This window comes from Tyto alba, unplaced genomic scaffold, assembly GCF_018691265.1.
Source record: "Tyto alba isolate M040663 unplaced genomic scaffold, T.alba_DEE_v4.0 Super-Scaffold_8, whole genome shotgun sequence".
NCBI classification, from domain to species: domain Eukaryota; kingdom Metazoa; phylum Chordata; class Aves; order Strigiformes; family Tytonidae; genus Tyto; species Tyto alba.
Genome location: NW_024881329.1, coordinates 24,837,449 through 24,859,149, shown reverse-complemented (window position 1 = coordinate 24,859,149; position 21,701 = coordinate 24,837,449). Strand labels below are relative to the sequence as shown.

Here is a 21,701-nt window from a genome sequence, read left to right as displayed (position 1 = left end):
GGTGAGGGGCCCCACTCTGCCGGGAACGTCCCAATAAAGCCCCGTTTTGGGCAAGGCTCGTGGTGCCCTGTTCTTGGGGAGCGGCGGGGGGCTAGTGGCACCCTGGGGAGGGGGGTAAATCCACTGGGGACAAATCCCGGGAGCAGCAAGGGGGGGTTAATGCAGCCACAGCTGCGCCCCAGGGACGCTGCAGTGCCTGGCACCGCTGTGCCCATCACCACGCGCCGAGCTGGCCGAATCCATAAATAGCTTTAAATAACGGTGCCACGATAAATTACAGCAGGGTGGCTGCGCCGGGGGGGGCCCTGGGACCTGCCCAGGGGGTCCCCCCGCTCTGCCCATGGCGGGGCTGAGGTAGATGCAGTTACCGGCGCCGGGGCCCATCCCGTGGACGGTGCCCCTCTTCCCGGCGCGCAATAAATAACCAAATAAATAGGTGCCGCTCCTGGGCAGAGCCGCGTCCCGGCTGCGTTCGTGCCGCTACTTGTCACGCCGGCGGCTCCTGAGGATCTCCAGGATCTCGGCTTTCTGCTTCTCCCAGGCTGTGGGTGCGCGACTCCGCGCCCGGGGCACGAAGAAGCTGTACTTCAAGCGCGGCGGCCGCCGCTCGTCCACCACCAGCGCCTGCAGCACCAGGGCCTCGCGCAGCGGCCCCCGGCCCACCAGTGTCTCGGTGGCTGCCGTGGCCCCGCTGTAGTGCAGGGTCGCGCCGCCCGCCAGCACCACGTCGGTCGGGGAAGGCACCAGGACGTAGCCCCCGTTGAGCAGGGAGCCGCCGGCCGCCCGCCGCAGCGCCAGGAACGCGTCCTCGCCTCCCGCCGCCGAGGTCTGCCGGACCAGGAGGTGCGTGGCGCCCGCCGGGATGGTCACCACGTCGTTGTAGCCGTAGCTGCGGGGCGCAGCGGGGTTGGAAGGGGGGATGGTGGCATCCACCCCCCCTCCCACCCATCCCACCGCCACCGTTGAGGTGCTCACCGGGATTTCGTGAAGGAGCCATACACCTTGGTGCAGCCGGAGCCGTTGCCGCCACACACCATGCATTTATCGAACTTCTTCTTGGAGCCGATGATGCGGTCGCAGCCAGCGGGGATGCAGCGGCCCTGCACGCACACCCCCGTGCTCTCGGGGGAGCAGGGCGTCCCGTCGGTTACCTGCGGCATGGCACGGCGTTAGCGCCCACCTGGCAGCACCCCGGGGTGCCCAGCGGGTGCGGGGACGCTCACCCTCGGCTGCAGAACGTGGTAGTAGCCCAGGGTTTGGGACTGGCAGGTCAGCTTGCACTGGTCCCGCTCGGGGACGCCGCTGTAGCGTGGCACCCAGTCCAGGGGGGCTGGCAGCCCCTTGGCGAGGTCGGGGCGATGGTTGTAGGCAGCGCATTGCTCCTCCCGGAAGGTGAGGGCTGCCGGTGGCGGCGGGGTATGGTCAGCACTGGCGCTGGTCCCCAGCCCCCCCGACACCCATGGCGGGGACCGGTGCAAGCCCCCCCACCCCCGTCCAGCCCCACTCACGGGTGCTCCCCAGACACTCCTCCACGTTGCAGGACTGGAAGCGGGTGCGCTTTCCCTCGCAGTACCGGCCGCCGTGGCGAGGCGCCGGCGCGGTGCAGTCGCGGCGGGAGAGCTGGACACCGCCGCCACAGGTCCGCGAGCACCCGCCCCACGGCCCCCACGGCCCCCAGCCTCCATCCACGGGCGTCTGCAGCCAGGAAGCACAAAGTGAGGGGGTCAAAGGGGTGCTGGGGGGCGAGTGCCCACCCTGCTGCCCCCCGCGCTGCCCTGCCAGGACTCACGGTGAGCTCCTGCATGCGGCCGGCGCTGACGCAGAGCCCGTCCATGCAGGCTCTGCCCGGCGCGCACGGCGTGCCGTCGGCCCACGGGAAGTGCTTTGTCTGGCAGACGGAGCGGCCGCCGGCCTGGCCGGTGCACCACAGCGAAGCGCAGGGCGGCTGCAGGTCGCCGCAGTGCCGCGAGTTGGGCCCAAAGGCGAGCTGGCATTGCCGCAGCACTGGGTAGACGCTGCCCGGCAGCGCCGAGGGAAACTGCAGCCACTCTGGAGGCTTGTCCAGGAGGCAGTGACCTGCAGAGACGTGGCACCGCTGCACCGGGGGTCCCCGAGGGCACCGGGACGGTACGTGGCTGCACCAGAATCCCGCCTGCTGCAACCCCCCCACCCCATGCCAGATCGTACCGTGGCCGTTGTCCAAGAAGTCAGTGATGAAGCGGGTGCTGCATGGGGACCACATCTCACCAGGCTCCAGCGAGGAGAGGACGGGAGCCATCACGCGGCGGGTGGCTCCAGAGCGGCTGTTCAGCTCCCGGCAGGGCTGGGAGTTGTCGTGCAGCATGTTGAAGACGTGGCCTGTGCCAGGGGACAGTGGCATCAGCGCCGGGGGGGGGGGTCCCACGGGTGGCAGTGGGTGCCTCCCCGGCTCCCCACTATCCCCCTACCACTCACCCAGTTCGTGGGCGGCCGTGAACGCCGACTGCAGCCCGTCGTCCTCCACGATGGCGCAGCTCCGCTCCGGGTCGCAGACGGTGCCCACATCAGCCATGCCAAGCGTGTCGCAGGTGGCCGCACCGCACAGGTCCTGGGGGCAGGCAGGATTGTCAGGGGGGGCCTTGGGGGCACCCCCAAACCTGGCCAACACCCTAACTCCCTGGGGTGGGCCCCAGGGACTCCGCCAGCTCCAAACCCCAGAGACACCCCAGGGGCTCATCCAGCAGCCAGACACCTTGGAGGGCACCCAGGGGCCCTGCCAGCTCCTAACCACCCTGTGGGGACCCAAAACAGCCCTGAAACACCCCCAGCACCCCCTTGGGCCTCCCCCAGCGGTCGCCCCCAACCCACCTGCCGGGTGAAGAGGATGGCAGTGTCGAAATGGAGGGGACTGTCCTCATCGGGGACGTTGAGCTCCTTCTGCCACTGGCAGAAGTTGCGGAGCATCTGGGCGGCATTGGAGGTGGTGGGGGGCCCAGGGGTGCCCTGGCCCAGCACCACCAGCCGCGTCACCCGCAGCTCCACCGCGTTGCCCAGGCTCCCGTGCCGGAAGGACCGGGCGGCTGCTGCCAGCACCGTCAGCAGGTAGTGCCGGAGACCCGCGCCGTGGAACTGGGCCATCGACTCGTCCGCCACCACCAGCATCTCCACGTACCGCGGCACCGAGGTGAAGCGCTGCCGGGAAGCAGGGCACTGGGGCAGGGGACCAGCACCGGCTGGTGCCCCCCAGCACCAGCCACCCCAAGCTGGTGTCCCCCATCAACATGTACATCCCTGCTAGTGCCCCCCAGCACCATGCTCGTGCCAGCCCAGTGCACCCTGATGTCTCTGGGCCCCACACCAGCGCTCCCCTCGCCCCCGGTGCCACCCCGACCCTGCTGGGTCCCGGCTGCTCATGGGCCCCATCGCCTGCGGTGGGGCCCTGCGGTGCCCCGGGAGGGGGAGGGAAAGCCCGGTCCTGGCCCAGCCCAGCCCAGTCCCGGTCCATGCCAGCCCCAGTCCGTCCCAGTCTGGTGTGTCCCAGCCCATTCTGGTCCCGGTCCATCCTGGTCCAGTGTGTCCCGTTCCATCCCGGTCCGGTGCGTCCCAGCCCATCTGGCCCCGGTGCATCCCAGTCCCGTTCCATCCCAGTCCATCCCAGTCCCGTTCCATCCCAGTCCATCCCGGTCCCGGTCCATCCCAGTCCATCCTGATCCCAGTCCATCCCGGTCCCGGTCCATCCCAGTCCCCGTCCATCCCGGTCCGGTGCGTCCCAGCCCATCCGGCCCCGGTGCATCCCGGTCCCGTTCCAACCCAGTCCATCCCGGTCCCGGTCCATCCCAGTCCATCCTGGTCCCGGTCCATCCCGGTCCCGGTGCATCCCAGTCCCCGTCCATCCCAGTCTGGTGTGTCCCAGCCCATCTGGCCCCGGTGCATCCCGGTCCCGTTCCATCCCAGTCCATCCCGGTCCCAGTCCATCCCGGTCCCAGTCCATCCCGGTCCCGGTCCATCCCGGTCCATCCTGGTCCCGGTCCATCCCAGTCCATGCCGGCCCCGGTCCGTCCCAGTCCGGTGTGTCCCAGCCCACCTCTGTCCGTCCTAGCCTATGCCAATCCCATCCCATTCCCGTCCCAGCCCATCCCCGTCTGACGTGTCTTGCCGGCAGTACCTTGGCTCTCCTCGGGGCCAGCCCCACGCGGGACCGCGTCCCGGCTTCGTCCGGTGCCGTTACGGGACACGCGGGGCCGGGGGAGGCCCCGGCGGCGGCGACAGCGGCGACCAGGAGCGCCAGGAGCGCGCGGTGCATGGCCCGGGCACCGCGACACGGCGACACCGCGACAGCGGGAGGCGACAGCGGGTCCCCACCGGCTCTGCCGCTGCCGCCGCCGCCTTTTAACGGGCGGGAGGGGCGGGCGGGGCGGAGCGGGGCAGCCCCGGCGGCGGGGTGGGCCACGGCCCCCCCGGGACGTTCCGGGAAGGCAGAGCCGCGTCCCCCGGGAGCGGGGCTGGGCCGGGGGATCCCCCTCACCGGGATCCCTTCACTGGGATCCCCCCACTGGGATCCCCCTCGCCGGTATCCCCTTACTGGGACCCTCTTGCTGCGAGCCCCCTTGCTGGGATCCTCTCAGCAGCATCTCCTCACTGGGACCCCCTCGCCGGGACCCCCTCACTGGAATCCCCTTACTGGTATCCCCTCACCTGGACCCCCTCACTGGGACCCTCTCACTGGGACCCCCTCGCCGGGACCCCCTCACCTGGACCCCCTCACTGGGAACCCCTCACTGGAATCCCCTTACCGGTATCCCCTCACCTGGACCCCCTCACTGGGACCCTCTCACTGGGACCCCCTCGCCGGGACCCCCTCACCTGGACCCCCTCACTGGGAACCCCTCACTGGAATCCCCTTACCGGTATCCCCTCACCTGGACCCCCTCACTGGGACCCCCTCACCAGGATCCCCCTCGCCAGGATCCCCTTACTGGGACCCCCTTGCTGGAACTCCCTCACCAGGATGCCCGCACCGGAATCCTCCCCACCTGGCCCCCCTCAGGCAGCGGGGGCCAGGGTCGGGGTGGGCATCTGCCAGGGGCAGCCTTGGGGTGCCTGGGGTGAGCACAGGTCTGGGGGGCACCCCCGGGGGCTCCCCCACTCTGCAGCACCCGCTGCCCCCCCCAGTACCCCACTGCTCCATCCCCTCCATCCCTGCCTGTCCGCTCCCTCCCTGTCTCCTCCATCCCTCCTCATTCTCTCCATCCCTCCCTGCCCTCTCCGCCCCAGCCCGTCCGGTGTCAGCCCCTCCATCCCCACCCCGTGTCCGCACTTCCCAGCACGGCCATCCGCTGTGTCACACACCAGTCACCTCCTGGCCCCCAGCCCGGCGGGGCAGGACATGGGCCGCATCCTGCTTCCTCCCTTCTCGGAACAGGGGGGGGCTGGGCCTGTCCTCCCTTCCTGCCCCAGTGCCCCCAGCACCCCTCTGGGGGTGCCCCGTGGGGCCGTGGGTGCTGCCGTGCAGGTGCTGGTGCCGGTGCCGTCCCCGCCGTCCCCGGGAGAACAACAGGGTGACGTGGCCCCGCACAAAGGGACCCGGCGGCACCCGGCGCTGCCGCACAAAGGGCCTCTGTGCTGGCGCCACAGCAGTGCTGCCCTGCACCCCTGGGACCCCGCCGGCATCGCAGCCACGGACCCGGCTGGGACAGCACCCGCCCAGCACCCAGCCGTGCCCGGCGCAGTGCCGGCAGTGGGGTGTGGAGCCCACCGAGCCCACCGGCGGCTCACCGCGGTGCTGGCACCTGCCGTGGCTGGCAGCCGGCACGGGCAGCGTCCGCCGGGCGCCAGCATCCGCCGGGGCCGGTCTCCCACGGGCCGCGGCATCCGCGGGCTCCGGCGTCCGGCGCAGCTGGTGTCCCCGGGAGCCAACATCTGCTTTGGCCGACATCCGCCACCTCCAGACCCACCACGGGCAGCATCCGCCACCTCCAGCACCTGCTGGCTCCAGTATGCACAGCTCCAGTATGCCAGCTCCAGTATGCACAGCTCCAGTATCCTGCAGCTCGAGCATCACCCAGGTCCAGCATCACCCAGCTCCAGCATCACCCAGCTCCAGTATGCCCCAGCTCCAGCATCCCCCAGCTTCACTATCCCCAGCTCCAGTATCCATCTCTCGGTTCCACCACCCCCCAGCTCCGTCATCCCCCACAGGTCTGGGGTCTGGGCCGTGGGGAGCACCCATGGGTGCTGGCAGGGGCTCCAGCATGGGAGGGCCCCTCCTGGCTCAGCCTCCCCCCCGGGGGCCAGATGCAGGCCCAGCAGGATGGCCCCGTGCCACAGCGGGGGGTGGGGGGGTGGCCAGCGGCCAACATCTGGACAGCATCACCGCGTGCGGTTGCCGTGAGTCATGCCGGGTCACGAACAGCTGTGACGTGGGGGTGGGGGCGGCTGCTGGCGTCACCAGGGACGGTGATGCAGAGTGGGGCCATGGGAGCCTGCGTGACCCCGGCGGGGGGGGACGAGGGACACGGGGGGTGCTGGCACAGCAAGATGGTCCCCGCGTTCCCTGCGAGGGGGGGCAAATTCAGCTGCCGGAGCCTGGGTACTCCCCGGGCGGGGAGCGGCTGGGGGGGCAGCTTGGCCGGGGTGGACACAGGACAATTTTGGTCACCCCGTACCCTGGCACCCACACGGCACCCTGGTACCTGTCACCCCCCAGGCACCCACATGAGGACACCGCGTGTGTCACGGGAGGGGACAGTCCCAGAGCAGGAAGGCCTGGGGACACATGTCCTTTGTTGCCATCACACTGGGTCACCCTGCTCCTCCTTCACCCAGTGCGTCCTGCTCCCCTCCGGGCAGCACCCTGTCCCCTCCGTCCCCGCCCTTGTCCTCATCCGTGTCCCCTCCACCCCCATCCCTGTCTCCATCCTTGTCCCCTCTGTCCCCACCCCAGTCCCCACCCCAGTCCCCTCCATCCCCATTCTTGTGCCCACCCCTGTCCCCTCTGTCCCCACCCCCGTCCCCACCCGTGTCCCCTCCATCCCCACCCCTGTCCCCTCCATCCCCACCCCTGTCCCCACCCCTGTCCCCTCCATCCCCAACCCCATCCCCACCCGTGTCCCCTCCATCCCCGTCCCCACGGGACCGCCCCGTCCCGCCGCCAGCCCCTGCCCGGCACAAAGATGGCGACCGCTCCATTCCCGGCTCTTTCCCTTCGTAAAGATGGCGGCGGAGCTGACCGCGCTCAATATGGCGGCGAGACGGGGGCTTCACCTGCCCTCCCCAAGCATGGCGCCAGTCCCCGCCCCCCACCGCAGCGGCGCCTGCGCAGTGCCAAGGGCAAGATGGCGGCGCTGCGGGCGCTGGGGCGGCTGCGGGCACCTTCGGGGCTGCGGGCGGCGGCGGCGGCGGCGGCGGCGGCGGCGGCATGGCCGGGAGCGGTCCCGGCCCGGTGAGAGCGGCGGGAGGCTCGGGGGGGGGGCCGGGAGCGGTCCCGGCCCGGTGAGAGCGGCGGGAGGCTCGGGGGGGGGGGGGCCGGGAGCGGTCCCGGCCCGGTGAGAGCGGCGGGAGGCTCGGGGGGGGGGCCGGGAGCGGTCCCGGCCCGGTGAGAGCGGCGGGAGGCTCGGGGGGGGGGGCCGGGAGCGGTCCCGGCCCGGTGAGAGCGGCGGGAGGCTGGGGGGGGGGGGCCGGGAGCGGTCCCGGCCCGGTGAGAGCGGCGGGAGGCTCGGGGGGGGGGGCCGGGAGCGGTCCCGGCCCGGTGAGAGCGGCGGGAGGCTGGGGGGGGGGGGCCGGGAGCGGTCCCGGCCCGGTGAGAGCGGCGGGAGGCTCGGGGGGGGGGCCCCGGCCCGGTGAGAGCGGCGGGAGGCTCGGGGGGGCAGCGGGGCGCCGGCCTCCCCTGACGTCCCGGTCCCGTCCCGCAGGTCAGCCCGGCAGTGGCAGCCCGATGTGGAGTGGGCCCAGCATTTCGCCGGCGCCATCATGTACCCGAGCAAGGAGACGGAGAAGTGGGTGCCGCCACCCTGGAACGGTGAGGGCGGCGGGGGGGGCGCCCTTGGCGGGGGCTCCGGGAGAGCCTGGGGCACCGCGGGGGGTCCCTGAGGGTCTGGGGAGGCCCCGGAGCGGGGAGGGCCAGGCCCTGGGGGGTGTCAGGTGCCCGGAATGGGCACCGGAGGGGCGAGGGGTCCCTGAGGTGTTGGGAGCCATTGGGAGGGTGTGGGGTGCCCCGGCTGGTCTCTGGGGGGGTGTCAGGCACCCTTGGGGGTTGCTCCGTGGGTTCCAGAGCCAGCCTGGAGCTCGTTGGAGCCCCTGTGGGTGCTCGGGGTCCCGTGGAGGGCTGGGGGATGTCGGGTTGGGGGTTACGCAGGACCGGAGGGTTCCCGGTGTCAGTGTGGGGCTCGCTGGGTGTCTGCTGGGGCCCGGGGCTCAGGGAGGTACCGGCCCAGTCTGGGGGTCTCCCAGGCCCCTGGGTACCCAGGGGTGCTGCTTGGTGGGTGCTCGGGGCCGGACTGGGGCTCACTGGCTGCCTGGTGGGTGCCCACTGGGGACTCGGTGGGCGCTCGGGGGGTGTCTTGTTCTCTCGAGCATCGTGTGGGTGCCCGGCTCTGAGGGAGTGCAGGTGTACGGGGCAAGTCCCCCGGGAGCTTTCACCTCAGGCTGCTGCAAGGGGCTCCTGCCGGCTTTGAGCTCTGCACCCCTCGCTTCCCCGTGCTGGCTCTGCAAACCTCCCCGTGCCGGGTCTCTGCCGCAGCCCCCCAGCCCCAGGAAGCCGTCTGGCTCCCCACGCACTGGGAGGAGCGGGAAGCCCTTGGACTCATCCTAGGGCTCTGGCGTTGGGCCGAGACGGGAGCTGGCGGCCAGGAAGCTGCGTTGCTGACGTCCAGCCAAGTGCTGAGCTTGGACGTCTGTCCAGTGTCCACTCTGTGTGTCCGTGCTGCTGGGAAAGGCTCGAGGCAGCGACACTTCTGGGGGGGTGGATGTTCTTCCCCGCCTAACTCTCCTCTCTCCTTCCCCTGAGCAGACAAGGACCCTCTGCCTCACAAGAATGTCTCGACTTTGACCATAAACTTTGGGCCCCAGCACCCAGCTGCCCACGGGGTCCTGCGGCTGGTCATGGAGCTCAGCGGGGAGACGGTGAAGAAGTGTGACCCCCACATTGGCCTCCTGCACCGAGGCACTGAGAAGCTCATCGAGTACAAGACGTATCTCCAGGTAAGGCACAACAGGCTCCCAGTGCTTCTCCATCCCGGGGGCTGGTGTCTGTCTGTGGGGAGAGCAAGGGGTGTCCCTTTGGGTGAGGAAGCTAGGAGGCGAGGGGCTGTTGGCATCCATCTGTCAGCAGCTGCCTCACCAGATACGTCAGCAGCCTTCTAGATGCGTTAGGAGGGGATTTATTTGCCTGTCAGGGTTTGCAGTGGTGTTTGTAAACAGACCCTGCTGATTTGTTATTCCAACTGGGTTTAACCTTTCTGTTGGCAGCAGAAATGGAGCTTGAAATAGTCCAGGGCGGGGGGGGGAGCACCGTGACAGCCATGCTCAGCTGCATGGCAGAGACGGTTCTCAGCTGGCGTGTGCTGAGCATGCAGTGCCTGCGAGCTGGAAAACTCTGGCAGAGGGATGTTGTCTGTTTTCCCGCACGCTGTATCCCGAGACAGGGCTGTTCCAGCCCGGGGCCGGAGCTTTTGGGCCGCCTGCGTGGCTGCTACGGTGCTCACAGCGCCCTGAGCTGGGAAGACGCCGTGCCTGGGGGCTGCGTCCCAGCGCCCCCCGGCTGGGACGAGGCCTTTGGTGCTCCTGGCAGTGCCGGCCCTTCGCTGCCCGGCTCCGGGTGCCGGCAGCTGCCGCCGACGCGTTTCTTTCGGCAGGCGCTGCCGTATTTCGACCGCCTGGACTACGTCTCCATGATGTGCAACGAGCAGGCCTATTCCCTGGCTGTGGAGAAGCTGCTCAACATCCGCCCCCCCCTGCGGGCTCAGTGGATCCGAGGTGGGGGTGGCCCCATGCACCCCCGTACCGTTTCCACGGGGGCCCCAGCTCCCGTCCCGGAGGCAGGCGCTCCTGCCTGTCCTCCTGAGGGCTTGTAGCACTTGGCTTTCTGGGGGCTCAGCCCCTGTTCCCCCTCCCCAGTGGGGTGCTCACCCCCCTGTGCCCCCTCTGCCCCCAGTCCTCTTCGCAGAGATCACTCGGCTGCTCAACCACATCATGGCCGTGACCACGCACGCGCTGGACATTGGGGCCATGACCCCCTTCTTCTGGATGTTTGAGGAGAGGGAGAAGGTAAAGGGCAGCGCAGCTGTGCCGGGGGAGCGGATTTGGGGTTTGGTGCTGCCCCTCTGTGCCAGGATGCAGCGGGATCCCCTCTGTCCCTGCAGATGTTCGAGTTCTACGAGCGGGTCTCGGGGGCACGGATGCACGCTGCCTACATCCGCCCTGGCGGGGTGCACCAGGTAAGGGGGGCTGCGCCGTGCCCCGGCTCCCTGCAGAGCCCCTCCAGTCTGGCAGGGATGAGTGGGGTGTCCCTGCGTGGGCAATGGCCCCTCCAGTGCCACTGGCCACGCACGGGCTGACCTCCCCTCTCCTCCCACGCAGGACCTGCCCCTGGGGCTGATGGACGACATTTATGAGTTCGTGAAGAACTTCTCCATACGGGTAGACGAGGTGGAGGAGGTAAGGCAGGACGGGAGCTGGGCTTCTGCTCGAAACCTGGGAGGGAGGGACAGTCCCCATTTCCCAGCACCCTGAGGGCTGGGATCTTGCGTGGCCTGTGCCCTGGGCTCAGCCAGCGCGGGGTTCTTCCTCCTGCGGCAGTGGTGACAAGGTGACAGGGGTCAGGAGAGAGGGTGCGCAGTCAGGAGGGGCAGCCGGTGCGGGGGACGGGTGACTAACACCTTGCTGCCCTCAGATGCTGACCAACAACCGCATCTGGAAGAACCGCACCGTCGACATCGGGGTGATAACGGCGGAGGAGGCTCTCAACTATGGGTTCAGGTGGGTTTGGGGGCTCCTGGGGATGCTCCGGAGGGGCTCAGCCTCCTGCCACTGCCCAGCTGTGTTGTGTCCCCCCCGCCAGAGGGATCAGTGGGAGTCCCTAGGGCCGATCGGAGCTGTCTTGGGGACCGGTGATACCCGGTGATGGTCAGGGCGGTGGCCACAGCACGGCAGGAGCTGTGACGCCGTGTCCTGTCTGGCTCTACCCACCCGATGTCCCCAGGGTGTCCTCCCGTGCCTGCTGCTCAGGGCTGGGGGGTCTGTGCAGGGGGGGACACGTGGCCGCTTTCCCCCGTGTCGGGGTCCGCTTTGGGGTGTAGGGAGGGCCTGGAGCTGGCGTGGGGCTGGGACCCCTGCTTTGGGTGGGCTGCTCACCTGCCTCCCTCCGCCCAGCGGGGTGATGCTTCGGGGCTCGGGGATCCACTGGGATCTGCGCAAGACCCAGCCCTACGACGTCTATGACCAGGTGGAGTTCGACGTCCCCATCGGCTCCCGGGGCGACTGCTACGACAGGTACGTCACCCCCCGGCTCTGCCCGGGGCCGTGGGGGGTCTCGGCAGGGTCACGCCTCCTCCGTGGGCCTGCACTGAGGCTGGGGCTTCCCCATGGGGCGCCCACCACCCGGGGGGCAGGTCCTGAGCGGCGCGGGGGTCCCACAGGTACCTGTGCCGCGTGGAGGAGATGCGACAGTCCCTCCGTATCATCCTCCAGTGCCTCAACAAGATGCCTGAGGGGGAGATCAAAGTAGACGATGCCAAAATCTCCCCTCCCAAGCGTGCAGAGATGAAGGTAAAGGCGGTTCCTTCCCCCGCCACACGTCGGGTGCTTGTGCTGAGGGTTTTGCTGGTGGGGTCTGTCGCGCTCGGCTGGGCCCGGCCTGGTGACGGTGCCCGCCTCTCCCCACAGGCCTCCATGGAGTCCCTGATCCATCACTTCAAGCTCTACACGGAGGGCTACCAGGTGCCCCCCGGAGCCACCTACACGGCCATTGAGGCCCCCAAGGTGACACTTCTCAGGGCGTTACGGGGACAGTGACATGGTGAAGGGTGTGCTGGCTCTTGGGGACGTGGCAGTGCTCCTGTCCCCAGTGGGGTGGGCTGCTCTGCCCCCAGGACTGTGCTCTCGCACCAGGCTGGTGTCGGAGGGCTGGATGCTGCAGCTGGGAGACAGAGCCCCAGCCCCCTGACAGTGGCACGGCATCACCCACCCTGTCCCCGTGTCCTTGCAGGGCGAGTTCGGCATCTACCTTGTCTCGGACGGCAGCAGCCGCCCCTACCGCTGCAAGATCAAGGCGCCGGGATTCGCTCACCTGGTAGGAGCGGCACCGCCGCGGCGAGGGTGGGATTTGGGCTGGAGGGGACGAGCTTGCCTCCCCTCTCCCCTCGCTGGGCCTGCTCCAGCGTGGCCCCACCACGGTGGGCTGGGGCAGGGGTCCGTGGGCCACCGCCTGCGTGTCCCCTGGGGCCCCTCTGGGACTCGAACGCACCTCTCGTGCCTCTGCTGCTAGAGCTGGTTTCCTTCCTCTGCCGATAACTGACCACTTCCCTCCCTGCCAGGCTGTGCTGGTGGGGGCAGCACCCCCTCCCCTGCCTGCCCCAGCCCCGGGGGGAGCGGGCCCCCCCCTGACAGCGCAACACCAGCTCCGGAAGTGGTGAGCTGGGCCCTGCCCTGCTCGGCCGTCCCACCACTGTGCAAAGCCGGGGGGCAGAGCCGTCCCCCTCCTGCCTTGGCAGGCCTGGGGCCAGGGTGATGGGTGCTCGGGGGGTCTCCAGTGGGGGGCTGCAGGCTCATGAGGGTCCCTGTCGCTCTGCTTCAGGCCGGTCTGGATCGGATGTCACAGGGCCACATGCTGGCAGACGTCGTGGCCATCATCGGTACGTTCCCTCCTTGGGCCAGGGGCTCCTGCGGCTCTCGGCGGGGCTCCTTCCCCATGCCGGGGGGCTGGTCGTGCCCTGACCCCTCTCCCTCCCCCAGGCACGCAGGACATCGTCTTTGGGGAAGTGGATCGGTGAGGTGGCGGCCGCGCCGTGCCCATCTCCTGCTGTGTGTGCTGCTCCAGGCCGGGGGTTCCCCCGGTGCCCCTGCACCCTCTTCCTCAGCTGAGTCAAATAAAGACTAAACCGGGTCCTGCCTGTCCAGCCCTGCTTCGGCCGAAACCCACTGAAACCTCTCGTTCTTCCTCCCTTTCCCCACGTGAGACTTGTGGTCGAGAGCTTCCCCTTCCCGTGGTCACAGCCCTTCCCGGGCGGAGGATCTCGGGAGGGAGCCTGGAGGGATCCCTGGGCTTTCTCCTCCAGCTCCTGCAGACCGCAGGCTTTCCCCGACAGCCTTCACCCCGGGGGGCTGGTGGGTGCCCCTGCAGCCCCCCCCCGGGTGACCAAACCAGGGCCCGGGTGCCAGCAGGGCTGGGGCGGGCCTAGGGGACAGCTCACCCGGCCCTTGAGCAATGTCCCCACCGCCTTTTGCGGGAGGAGGGGACGGCTGCGCTGGCCGGTTCCTTTTTGGGGGGAGCGGGGGGGAAGTGAAGTGGGGGCGGTGCGAGGCGGGGGGGAGGAAGGCGGCGGTGGCTCTGCGGTCGCTGACTCCAGCGTGACAGCCCCAAGCTGCCGGACCCTGCTCGGCACGGTGATGGGCACCTGCCTGCTGCTCGCTGCCGCCCTGCTGCTGCTGCGGACCCCGGCGGCAGGTGGGGCCGGGGGGGTCCCGCGGGGACGGGGAGCGGCGGGGTGGGCGCACGGCTGTTGGGTTGGCTCCTTGAACGGCGTCCTCGTCCTTTGGGGCGAGCCGGGATCCGGTGAAGCCTCCCCACGGCCACCCCCGGGGTGCTTGTGGCGCAGAGGGGCGCCCCAGCGTGAGTCCCGGTGGGTCTGGGGCTCTGCGACGCCGTTGGAGGGGGCGTCGGTGCCGCCTGCGCCCCCCCGGGACCCTCCGCCGTCGCTGGCGCAGAGGGGGCCGCGCTCGGAGGCGGCGGAGCCGAGCTCTCGGCGACCAGGTCGGGTGCAGGACGTGCCCCAGGGCGATGCTGACCCGGGGACTCCCCTCTGCCCCCCTCTCCGTCCTCCCCAGAAGCCTTGATGGAGCCGGAGCTCTGCTACATCCTGGACGCCATCCTCTTCCTCTACGGCATCGTCCTCACTGTCCTCTATTGCCGCCTCAAGGTGAGCACCAGGATCTGGCCCGCAGCCCCCCTGTCCCCAGCTCGGGGACCCAGCTAAACTCCAGTGGGCCCCATTTTTGGGGGGTCATGACACCCCCTGGCATGCCATAGCGGGTGCCTCAGGGCTTCCCTGCCCATGCAGGGCTTTTTCCTCCTCTTATTTCTTTTTTTATTTTTTTTTGGCTTTTGGGCAAACCCCTCGTCCCCCTGCAGTTCCTGACCCACCGAGCGCTGCCCAAGGGAGCCGGCACGGAGGTAATGGCGCTGTCAGCAAAGGGCAGCTGGGACTGGGGAGCTTTGGGGCTGGGGTCCCGTGGGGGGGGCCTGCCCCCCCCCAACCCCGCCCCAGACAGTGCCCATCACAGCCAGTGCTGCAGCTGTGGAAGGGGAAGTGGAGGGGAATTGGGGAGGTCGGGGGGGCTCTGGTGGTCCCAGACTGGGGGAAAGAAACCTGGGAAACTTCCCCAGGGAGTGAGGGGAGAGGTGCGGGGGTGGGGGGCAGGTGTGTCCATGTCTGCCCCCCCTGCCCTGACCCTCCCCAGCTCTTTCTATTTCTCTTTCCTGGAGCAGAAAGAAGAAGCCATCTACACTGTAAGTCAGCCTGGGGGTGATGCGTCCCGGGGGGGGGGCCCTGTCCTGGGGGGGCACTGCTGATGGCTGCTGTCCCTGAAGGGGTTCCCCCCGCTGCATGTGCTGTAACTTGGGGGGTGCCCTGTCCCCCTTCCTCCCCCCACCCCCCCCAGCCTCGGGAGCACCCACCCTGGGTGCAGCCCCCATCCCCAGCCCCCTGGGGCCCATGTTGGGTGGGAAGTCTGTGCGGTGGGGTGACAGTCTGGAGGGGGAGTGGCGGGGGGGGACACAGGCACCCCGTAACCCCCTCCCTCCACACAGGGCCTCAGCAGCGAAGGCCAGGAGCTGTACGAAACCCTCCAGACCAAACACTCCTGACCCCGTCCTGCCGCCACACCGCAGCCGCCCCTCATCCCCCCCTCTGTCCCCAGCAGCTGAGGGGACCCCCCCTACCCCCCTCAGCCCCCCCCTCCTGGGACTGTGATGGAGAAATGAAGCTTTTTCCTCCTGGAAAGGGCTGGGTTTGGCCCCGAACTGCCTCCCGCTGTGCCCGGACCCCCTGAGCCTGCGGAGTGCTGAAGCTGCCCTGGACTGGGGGGTGCTGCCCCCCGCTTCTGATGCGCACCCCCCCCCGCCTCGTAAAGCAGCAGCATGTGCAAACGGGGTAGGAGGGTTTCTGTAAGGACGGGGGGAGAGCTGGGAATGGGGACGCTGGCACCGACTGCCAGCAGGGCTGGGCACCCGACAGGGACAGTGCCACGGTCTGCTGGGGACAGGGACCCCCCGGGGACCCCCCGGGGACAGTGCCACCGTCTGATGAGGATGGGGCCAGGGACACCGTGGGGCTGGGGACAGTGGCACTGGCTCCTGGTCGCTGCTGGCACACGTTTCTGGGTGGAGGAGGTACTCCCGGGGAGGAAAACCACCATTTCTTCCTGTTTAACCAAAAAACCTGTATTTTGAGGCTAATACCGTGGAAACAGCTCCTCCATCCCCCCCAGGAGCGGGGAGCAAGGGGAGAGGGAATGGGGAGTGCTGGACACCCTGTGCAGTGGCATCCCCAGCGTCCCGCGGATGTCACGGGACGTTCTCGTAGATGTCGCTCGGCAGCCGCAGCCGCGCGTGGGGACCCGGCAGCACCGCGTAGGTGACGGGTGACTCCGGGGGGGGGGCGGAGCGGGGGGACCGGGACGGGGAACTTCCTGGAAGAGAAACCCATTCGGGGACCCGTGCTGGCGGCGGTGACACGCGTGGGCGGCGTGTCCCATCCCCCCCCCCCCCCCACCTTACCTCCGCCCAGCTCGGCGACTGTGACTTGTGCGTACAGCACCTCCCCGTCCCCCGGCGCCCCGGGGGGGGCTGTGGGCTCCGGCCAGCGACCCTCAGGCTCCGGGGAGGCAGTGGGGTCCCTGTGGGGACAAGGGGACGCCTGGGGCAGGGGCAGATGGGGGAGAGGGGGAGCTGCTCTCCCAGCCCCCGGGAAAGGGGCGTCTGGCCAGACCCTCCCCTGCTCACCTGACCCGGCTCTTCCTGGCGGCTGCAAAGCAAAGGGGGGGGGAGGGTGAGCGGTGAGGGACCCCCGGCACCCCGAGACAAGGGCCCCAGAGCTCAGCCCTGCACACCCAGGAGGGAGGGGGGGACCCTGGGACTCAGAGCTGGTGGTACCAGGGATTCGGATGAGTGTTGTCTGGGGGTGCCAGACCCCAGATGAGACAGGGGAGATGTGGGCTGCAAGCAGGGAGACGCCCCCGAGGCACCCCAGGACCCCCTGGACCTCAAGCCAAGGACCACAGGGCTCAGCCCAGCTTGGCCAGGAAGGAGAGGAGACACCACCCCCCAGGACCTCTAGACCTCCGGGACCCCCAACCTATCCCTTCCAGGGACTCAGACCCACGCACCCAGATGAGATGGGGGGACATGGGCCACAAGCAGGGGGTTCCCCCAGGACCTCCCAGGACCCCAAGCCACAGGCACCGCGGGCCCAGCCCTGGCCAGGATGGGAGATGTGGGGTGCGCTCTGTGGATGGTGTGGGGGGCTTTCACTCCACCCAGGACCACCAGTGTGGGTGACCCACCCGTGTGGTGCCGGCGCTGGAGGTGCCAGGCCATGGCAGCGGCGAGCAGGAGCAGGAGGGACACGCTGAGCCCCGTGGCGATGGCTGGGGACAGAGTGGGGACGAGCCCGGGTCAGCCCCAAGGCTGGGGGGCCAGGGGACCCCGGGGGGGGGGGGTGAATGATCACGGCCCCCACCTGTGCTCTGCTGCCTCAATCCCCATTTCGGCTGCATCACCGAGAGGGCCAGCGCCGGGCTGCACGCCCGGAAGGTGCGGTGGGTGCCGAGGCGGTTGGTGGCCAGGCAGTGGTAGGTCCCGGCGTGCGCCGGATCCACGGTCCCCAGGGACAGGACGGGCCCCCAGCTCAGCTCCTGCCCGTCCCGCAGCCACGTGAAGGTCACCGGCGCGGTGCCCGCCTGCACCGAGCAGCTCAGGTTGAGGCTCTCGCCCGCTGGCACCGAGCAGCTCAGGTTGAGGCTCTCGCCCGCCGGCACCGAGCAGCTCAGGTTGAGGCTCTCGCCCGCCGGCACTGAGCAGCTCGGGTTGAAGCTCTCGCCCGCCTGCACCAAGCAGCTCAGGTTGAGGCTCTCGCCCGCCTGCACCCAGCAGCCTGGGTTGAGGCTCTCGCCCGCCGGCACCGATGGCTCCATCCTCTCCATCGCGATGGCGACACCGGCCACTGGCACTGCCAGGCGGAGAGGGGGTCAGGCCGGTGGCAGCGGCCGTCCCCTGGCACGGGACGAGGTGATGCTGTGGGTGGGGGGCAGCTGAAGCCAGAGGGCCCTGCTCACCCAGCACGCTGACCCACAGCGGCGGGCTGTCCGCCGCGGTGTCGCCGTTGGTGGCCCTGCAGTGGTAGCGGCCGCCGTCCCGCTGCCGCACGGCGCGGAGCTCGTAGCGGGGGCCGGTGGCCAGCGGCACGGCCGAGCCCTGCCGGTGCCAGGAGAAGGAGAGGGGCCCCGTCCCCGCAGCCACCGAGCAGCCCAGCACCAGGCGGTCGCCCTCCGCCACCTCCCCCTCAGGGGGCTGCACCACCAAGGACACCCCCGAAACTGGGACCCCTGCGAGGAGGAGACAGGGAGGGACAGGGGACCCAGGGAGGGGTGGGGGGGACCCAGAGAGGGATGGAGGAGACCCCTGGGAGAGATGTGGAGACCTGGGGAGGGTTGGAAGGAGCTGGGGAGGGATGGAGGGACCCAGAGAGAGATGGGGGGGACCAGGTGGGGATGGAGGGACTCAGAGATGGATGGAGGGACACTGGGAGGGCTGTGGGGACCTGGGGAGGGATGGAGGGACCCCAGGGAGGGATGGAAGGATCTGGTGAGGTACAAAGGAACATGTGGAGGGATGGAAGGACCTGGGAAGAGATGGGGGGACGTGGAGAGAGATGGGGGGACCTGGGGAGGGATTAGGGGACCTAGGGAGGCATGCAGAAACACAGGTAGGCATGGGAGGGATCTGGGGAGGGATGGAGGGATCCCAGGGAAGGATGGAGGGACATGGGGAGGGATGTGGGGTGCCAAGGAGGAACCCGGGGACCTGGGGAGGGCTGCAGGGCCCTGGCACATCCCCATCCCTCCTGCACACTCACTGTGCACAGTGATGGTGACCGGGGTGCTGTGTTTCTGCACGCTGGTCATCTCCGTCCGCACCTCGCAGGAGTAGTTCCCCGAATGGGACAGCTCCACGGCCGGCAGCAGGAGCTGGGGGGAGTCCTGGGGGCCCCCCACCACCACCTTGTCCTGGTAGAAGACGTGCTGGAGGCGGGTGAGGGGCCGCAGGGGGCTGAGGCGGCTGAGGCAGCCCAGGGTGAGGGGCGCTCCCTCGGGGGGCTCGGCCGGGCCCTCCAGGCGCAGCACTGGCACCGAGAAGAGCTCTGGGAAGGATCCAGGCAGGGGGACGGTGACCCCGAGCCCACTGAGGAAGGGGGGCTGCACCCCGCTGGGTGGGTGTTGGGGAGTGGGCGCTCACCTTCCACCACCACCGGCACCAGCACCGACCTACGCCACTGCGCTATGATGTGGCGCACGGTGGCCTCGCAGTGGTAGCGCCCGCTGTGGTGCAGCTGCAGGGTGGGCAGGCGCAGCTCGGTCCCCTGGGACGGCCTCCCCAGCAGCTTCCACTCGCGGTAAAACAACACCTGGGTGATTCCCTTGTCCTTCCAGCCCCGGCAGCGCAGCCGCAATGTGTCCCCCTCCAGCAGCGTCTGCGCTGGCACCTGCAGCACCAGCCAGTCTGCAAGAGAGGGCACAGGGATGCAGCTGGTGGGCTCTTGTTGCACGGGGACGCGCCGGTGTGCACGGGGACGCGCTGGTGTGCACGGGGATGCAGCCGCTGTGCGCAGGGGATGGACCTGTCGTGCACAGGGATGCCCCCAACACGCACGGGGATGTGCTGGTGTGCGCAGGGATGCCCCCGGCGACACACAGAAGATGCAGCCAGTGTGTGCATGGACACACCTGTGTGCACGGGGATGGGCTCCCAGCACACAAGGGGAGAAGGGCTGTGAAACAGAGCCCACCCAGAGCCCCGGGGGCACCCATCCTGCCCCTCACCTTCGGAGAAGGTCAGGGTGATGGGGGGGCTGAGGCTGGCGCCGGGGCTGCGGCACCGGTAGATGATGCTCTCGGCACGGCTCCTGGAGATGCGGATGTGGTCGGGCCCTGCCTGGTACCAGAGCTGCTCGTTGATGTACCAGTCAGTGGGGCCGGGCGAGCTGGACCCCCCGCACCTCAGCGTCACCTCCTCCTCCGTGAACACCGTCATCCAGGGGGGGGTTAGAATGAGCTGGCTGGGCTGGGCACCTGCGGGGTGACAGGGGACACCAGCCTGCCAGGGTGACCGACAGGGTCTGGGGACAGTGGGGTTGGGGGCCGGCAGCAAGGACTCACCAGCGAGGCCGAGGGCTTGGGCTGGAAAGGATAAAGGGAGACGGGCTGGGTGGGGGCTGTCCCCAAGCTGCCCCCACGGAGACACCAGCACCCATGGGAAAGGACGGGGGGACGGTTCCCAGGGCAGCTGGGAGAGCCCCGGGGACACGGCTGCGTCAGAGCCACCCACGCACCGCACCTGGGCAGCATGGCCACCCCGGGCTGGTGCCGGGCTCGGGGACACTGCCACCACCCCCCCGGGCTGGCGCAGGGCTTGGGGACACTGCCACCACCCCCCCGGGATGGAACAAGGCTTGGGGATGCTGCCACCACCCCCCCGGGATGGAACAGGGCTCGGGGACACTGCCACCACCCCCCCGGGATGGAACAGGGCTCGGGGACGCTGCCACCACCCCCCCGGGATGGAACAGGGCTCGGGGACACTGCCACCACCCCCCCGGGATGGAACAGGGCTTGGGGACGCTGCCACCATCCCCCCAGGATGGAACAGGGCTTGGGGACACTGCCACCATCCCCCCAGGATGGAACAGGACTTGGGGACGCTGCCACCACCCCCCGGGATGGAACAGGGCTCGGGGACACTGCCACCACCCCCCTGGGCTGGCGCAGGGTTTGGGGACACCTCTGCCGGCCCCATGGCACCCATCCCCATGGATGGGTGGTTCCCCACAGAACATGGCCCTGTTCCCACAGTCCCATCCCCATAGCACCTGTCCCCACAGCCCCATCTGCATGGTGCTTGTCCCCACATCTCCATCCCCACATCTCCATCCCCACGTCCCCATCGTTGCCGTGTCCCCAACCCCACAGCCCTGTCCCCGTGTCTCCACCCCCACAGCCACCCCAGCTACGTGGTGCCAGTCCCCACATCTCCATCCCTGTGATGCCTGTGCCCCCATCTCTGTCCCCTCCTCCCTGTCACCCCATCCCTAGCCCCACGGCCCCAGGCACACCAGAGGTACAACCCCACGTGCTGGCTCTGCTGGTGTTTGGGACCTGGGGGGACCCCGCAGCCACCCAGCAGTCCCTCAGAGCCACCACGCTCTGCCTCAGCCCAAAGCGCCGGGGGGTCCGGGCGCCCATCCCTGTGGCGTCGGGCCCCGTGCCCAGCCCTGTGACCCGTGCCCAGGCACTCACCCCAGAGGAGCAGTGCCGCGCTCCTGGCCATCCCCGGCACTGGTGGGGCCCTTTGCATAGCAGCTATTTGAGGAAAGGGGAAGGAAGCGACTTCCGCGTCCCCAGGGCTTCGCCCCGGCCCGGGGAGCACACATGACTGGCAGCACACGTCGGGGACGTGCTCGGTCACCAGCGAGGGATGAGGATGGGTCTGGAGGAACTGCTGGTCCCTTCGTCTGGGGGGGACCCTCTGCGCACCAGGACCCTCCAAGGATGTGGGGCCTGAGGGGTCCCAAGGGTGTCCTGCACCCATGAGGAGCTGGGACCCCAAGGGGCTGGGACCCCACGGGGCTGGGACGCTGAGGGCTGGGACCCCAAGTGACTGGGACCCCAAGAGCTGGGACCCCACGGGGCTGGGACCCCAAGAACTGGGACCCCAAGAGCTGGGACCCCAAGAGCTGGGACCCCACGGGGCTGGGACCCCAAGAGCTGGGAACCCAAGAACTGGGACCCCAAGAGCTGGGACCCCACAGGGCTGGGACCCCAATAGCTGGGACCCCAAGGGGCTGGGACCCCACGGGGCTGGGACGCTGAGAGCTGGGACCCCAGGGGGCTGGAATGCTGAGGCGTGGGGCCCCAAGTGACTACTGGGGCCCCAAGGGGCTGGAACGCTGAGGGATGGGACCCTGAGAGCTGGGACGCTGAGGGCTGGGATGCCGAGAGCTGGGGTCTTGGCAGCTGGGACCCCAAGGGCTGGGACCCCACGGGGCTGGGACCCCACGGGGCTGGGACCCCATGAGCTGGGACCCCAAGAACTGGGACCCCACAGGGCTGGGGCCCCAAGAGCTGGGACCCCACGAACTGGGACCCCACGGGGCTGGGACCCCAAGAGCTGGGACCCCAAGAGCTGGGACCCCAGGGGGCTGGGACCCCAAGAATTGGGACCCCACGAACTGGGA

At 69.6% G+C, this 21,701-nt stretch overlaps 4 protein-coding genes across 8 annotated transcripts; 2 read left to right on the top strand and 2 right to left on the bottom strand.

The window, feature by feature from the left end:
* Positions 1-230: 230 nt before the first annotated feature.
* LOC116964872 (A disintegrin and metalloproteinase with thrombospondin motifs 4) lies at positions 231-4,602 on the bottom strand. The gene is made up of 9 exons (XM_042784842.1): positions 4,145-4,602; positions 2,848-3,171; positions 2,455-2,587; positions 2,188-2,358; positions 1,790-2,076; positions 1,509-1,695; positions 1,224-1,399; positions 976-1,151; positions 231-889 (listed from the first exon to the last, which is right to left on the bottom strand). Exons 1-9 carry the CDS (start codon positions 4,280-4,282, stop codon positions 481-483), a joined length of 2,001 nt encoding a protein of 666 aa, XP_042640776.1. The 5' UTR covers positions 4,283-4,602; the 3' UTR covers positions 231-480.
* A 2,684-nt stretch (positions 4,603-7,286) lies between these two features.
* On the top strand, positions 7,287-13,109 carry LOC116964877 (NADH dehydrogenase [ubiquinone] iron-sulfur protein 2, mitochondrial). Of its 3 annotated transcripts, none has more exons than XM_042784802.1 (14): positions 7,287-7,420; positions 7,890-7,996; positions 8,987-9,177; positions 9,831-9,951; positions 10,130-10,242; positions 10,338-10,412; positions 10,555-10,632; positions 10,868-10,953; positions 11,347-11,466; positions 11,613-11,742; positions 11,860-11,955; positions 12,182-12,265; positions 12,770-12,827; positions 12,928-13,109. In XM_042784802.1, exons 1-14 carry the CDS (start codon positions 7,314-7,316, stop codon positions 12,963-12,965), a joined length of 1,404 nt encoding a protein of 467 aa, XP_042640736.1. In that variant the 5' UTR covers positions 7,287-7,313; the 3' UTR covers positions 12,966-13,109. The 3 variants fall into 3 exon arrangements, with proteins under 3 accessions (XP_042640736.1, XP_042640737.1, XP_042640738.1); XM_042784803.1 differs by lacking the exon at positions 7,287-7,420 and adding an exon at positions 7,508-7,523; XM_042784804.1 differs by lacking the exon at positions 7,287-7,420 and adding an exon at positions 7,808-7,817.
* A 438-nt stretch (positions 13,110-13,547) lies between these two features.
* Positions 13,548-15,649, top strand: LOC116964871 (high affinity immunoglobulin epsilon receptor subunit gamma). Of its 3 annotated transcripts, none has more exons than XM_042784839.1 (5): positions 13,548-13,639; positions 14,020-14,111; positions 14,324-14,365; positions 14,681-14,701; positions 15,196-15,649. In XM_042784839.1, exons 1-5 carry the CDS (start codon positions 13,582-13,584, stop codon positions 15,241-15,243), a joined length of 261 nt encoding a protein of 86 aa, XP_042640773.1. In that variant the 5' UTR covers positions 13,548-13,581; the 3' UTR covers positions 15,244-15,649. The 3 variants fall into 3 exon arrangements, with proteins under 3 accessions (XP_042640773.1, XP_042640772.1, XP_042640771.1); XM_042784838.1 differs by having other exon boundaries at positions 15,002-15,649; XM_042784837.1 differs by having other exon boundaries at positions 14,678-14,701; positions 15,002-15,649.
* On the bottom strand, positions 15,613-20,913 carry LOC122152538 (Fc receptor-like protein 3). The gene is made up of 11 exons (XM_042784925.1): positions 20,764-20,913; positions 19,627-19,647; positions 19,291-19,539; positions 18,707-18,970; positions 18,327-18,611; positions 17,527-17,796; positions 16,932-17,420; positions 16,756-16,839; positions 16,196-16,217; positions 15,971-16,089; positions 15,613-15,882 (listed from the first exon to the last, which is right to left on the bottom strand). The coding sequence occupies exons 1-11, from the start codon at positions 20,819-20,821 to the stop codon at positions 15,758-15,760; spliced, it is 1,986 nt and encodes a 661-aa protein (XP_042640859.1). The 5' UTR covers positions 20,822-20,913; the 3' UTR covers positions 15,613-15,757.
* Between the last annotated feature and the right edge of the window lie 788 nt (positions 20,914-21,701).

What these genes read in the sequence shown, in the direction of transcription:
- LOC116964872 (XM_042784842.1), bottom strand. Translation starts at nt 4,282, where the DNA reads ATGCACCGCGCGCTCCTGGCGCTCCTGGTCGCCGCTGTCGCCGCCGCC. An exon ending in CTTCTTGGACAACGGCCACG is followed by an intron (nt 2,077 to 2,187) that starts GTACGATCTGGC and finishes ACGTCTCTGCAG; the next exon opens with GTCACTGCCTCCTGGACAAG. An exon ending in GCCGCATGCAGGAGCTCACC is followed by an intron (nt 1,696 to 1,789) that starts GTGAGTCCTGGC and finishes TCCTGGCTGCAG; the next exon opens with ACGCCCGTGGATGGAGGCTG.
- LOC116964877 (XM_042784802.1), top strand. Translation starts at nt 7,314, where the DNA reads ATGGCGGCGCTGCGGGCGCTGGGGCGGCTGCGGGCACCTTCGGGGCTG. An exon ending in GGGTAGACGAGGTGGAGGAG is followed by an intron (nt 10,633 to 10,867) that starts GTAAGGCAGGAC and finishes TGCTGCCCTCAG; the next exon opens with ATGCTGACCAACAACCGCAT. An exon ending in GCTCTCAACTATGGGTTCAG is followed by an intron (nt 10,954 to 11,346) that starts GTGGGTTTGGGG and finishes CCCTCCGCCCAG; the next exon opens with CGGGGTGATGCTTCGGGGCT.
- LOC116964871 (XM_042784837.1), top strand. Translation starts at nt 13,582, where the DNA reads ATGGGCACCTGCCTGCTGCTCGCTGCCGCCCTGCTGCTGCTGCGGACC. An exon ending in TCCTCTATTGCCGCCTCAAG is followed by an intron (nt 14,112 to 14,323) that starts GTGAGCACCAGG and finishes GTCCCCCTGCAG; the next exon opens with TTCCTGACCCACCGAGCGCT. An exon ending in AAGAAGAAGCCATCTACACT is followed by an intron (nt 14,702 to 15,001) that starts GTAAGTCAGCCT and finishes CCCTCCACACAG; the next exon opens with GGCCTCAGCAGCGAAGGCCA.
- LOC122152538 (XM_042784925.1), bottom strand. Translation starts at nt 20,821, where the DNA reads ATGCAAAGGGCCCCACCAGTGCCGGGGATGGCCAGGAGCGCGGCACTG. An exon ending in CCAAGCCCTCGGCCTCGCTG is followed by an intron (nt 19,540 to 19,626) that starts GTGAGTCCTTGC and finishes GTCACCCCGCAG; the next exon opens with GTGCCCAGCCCAGCCAGCTC. An exon ending in GCTGTGGGTCAGCGTGCTGG is followed by an intron (nt 17,421 to 17,526) that starts GTGAGCAGGGCC and finishes TCCGCCTGGCAG; the next exon opens with TGCCAGTGGCCGGTGTCGCC.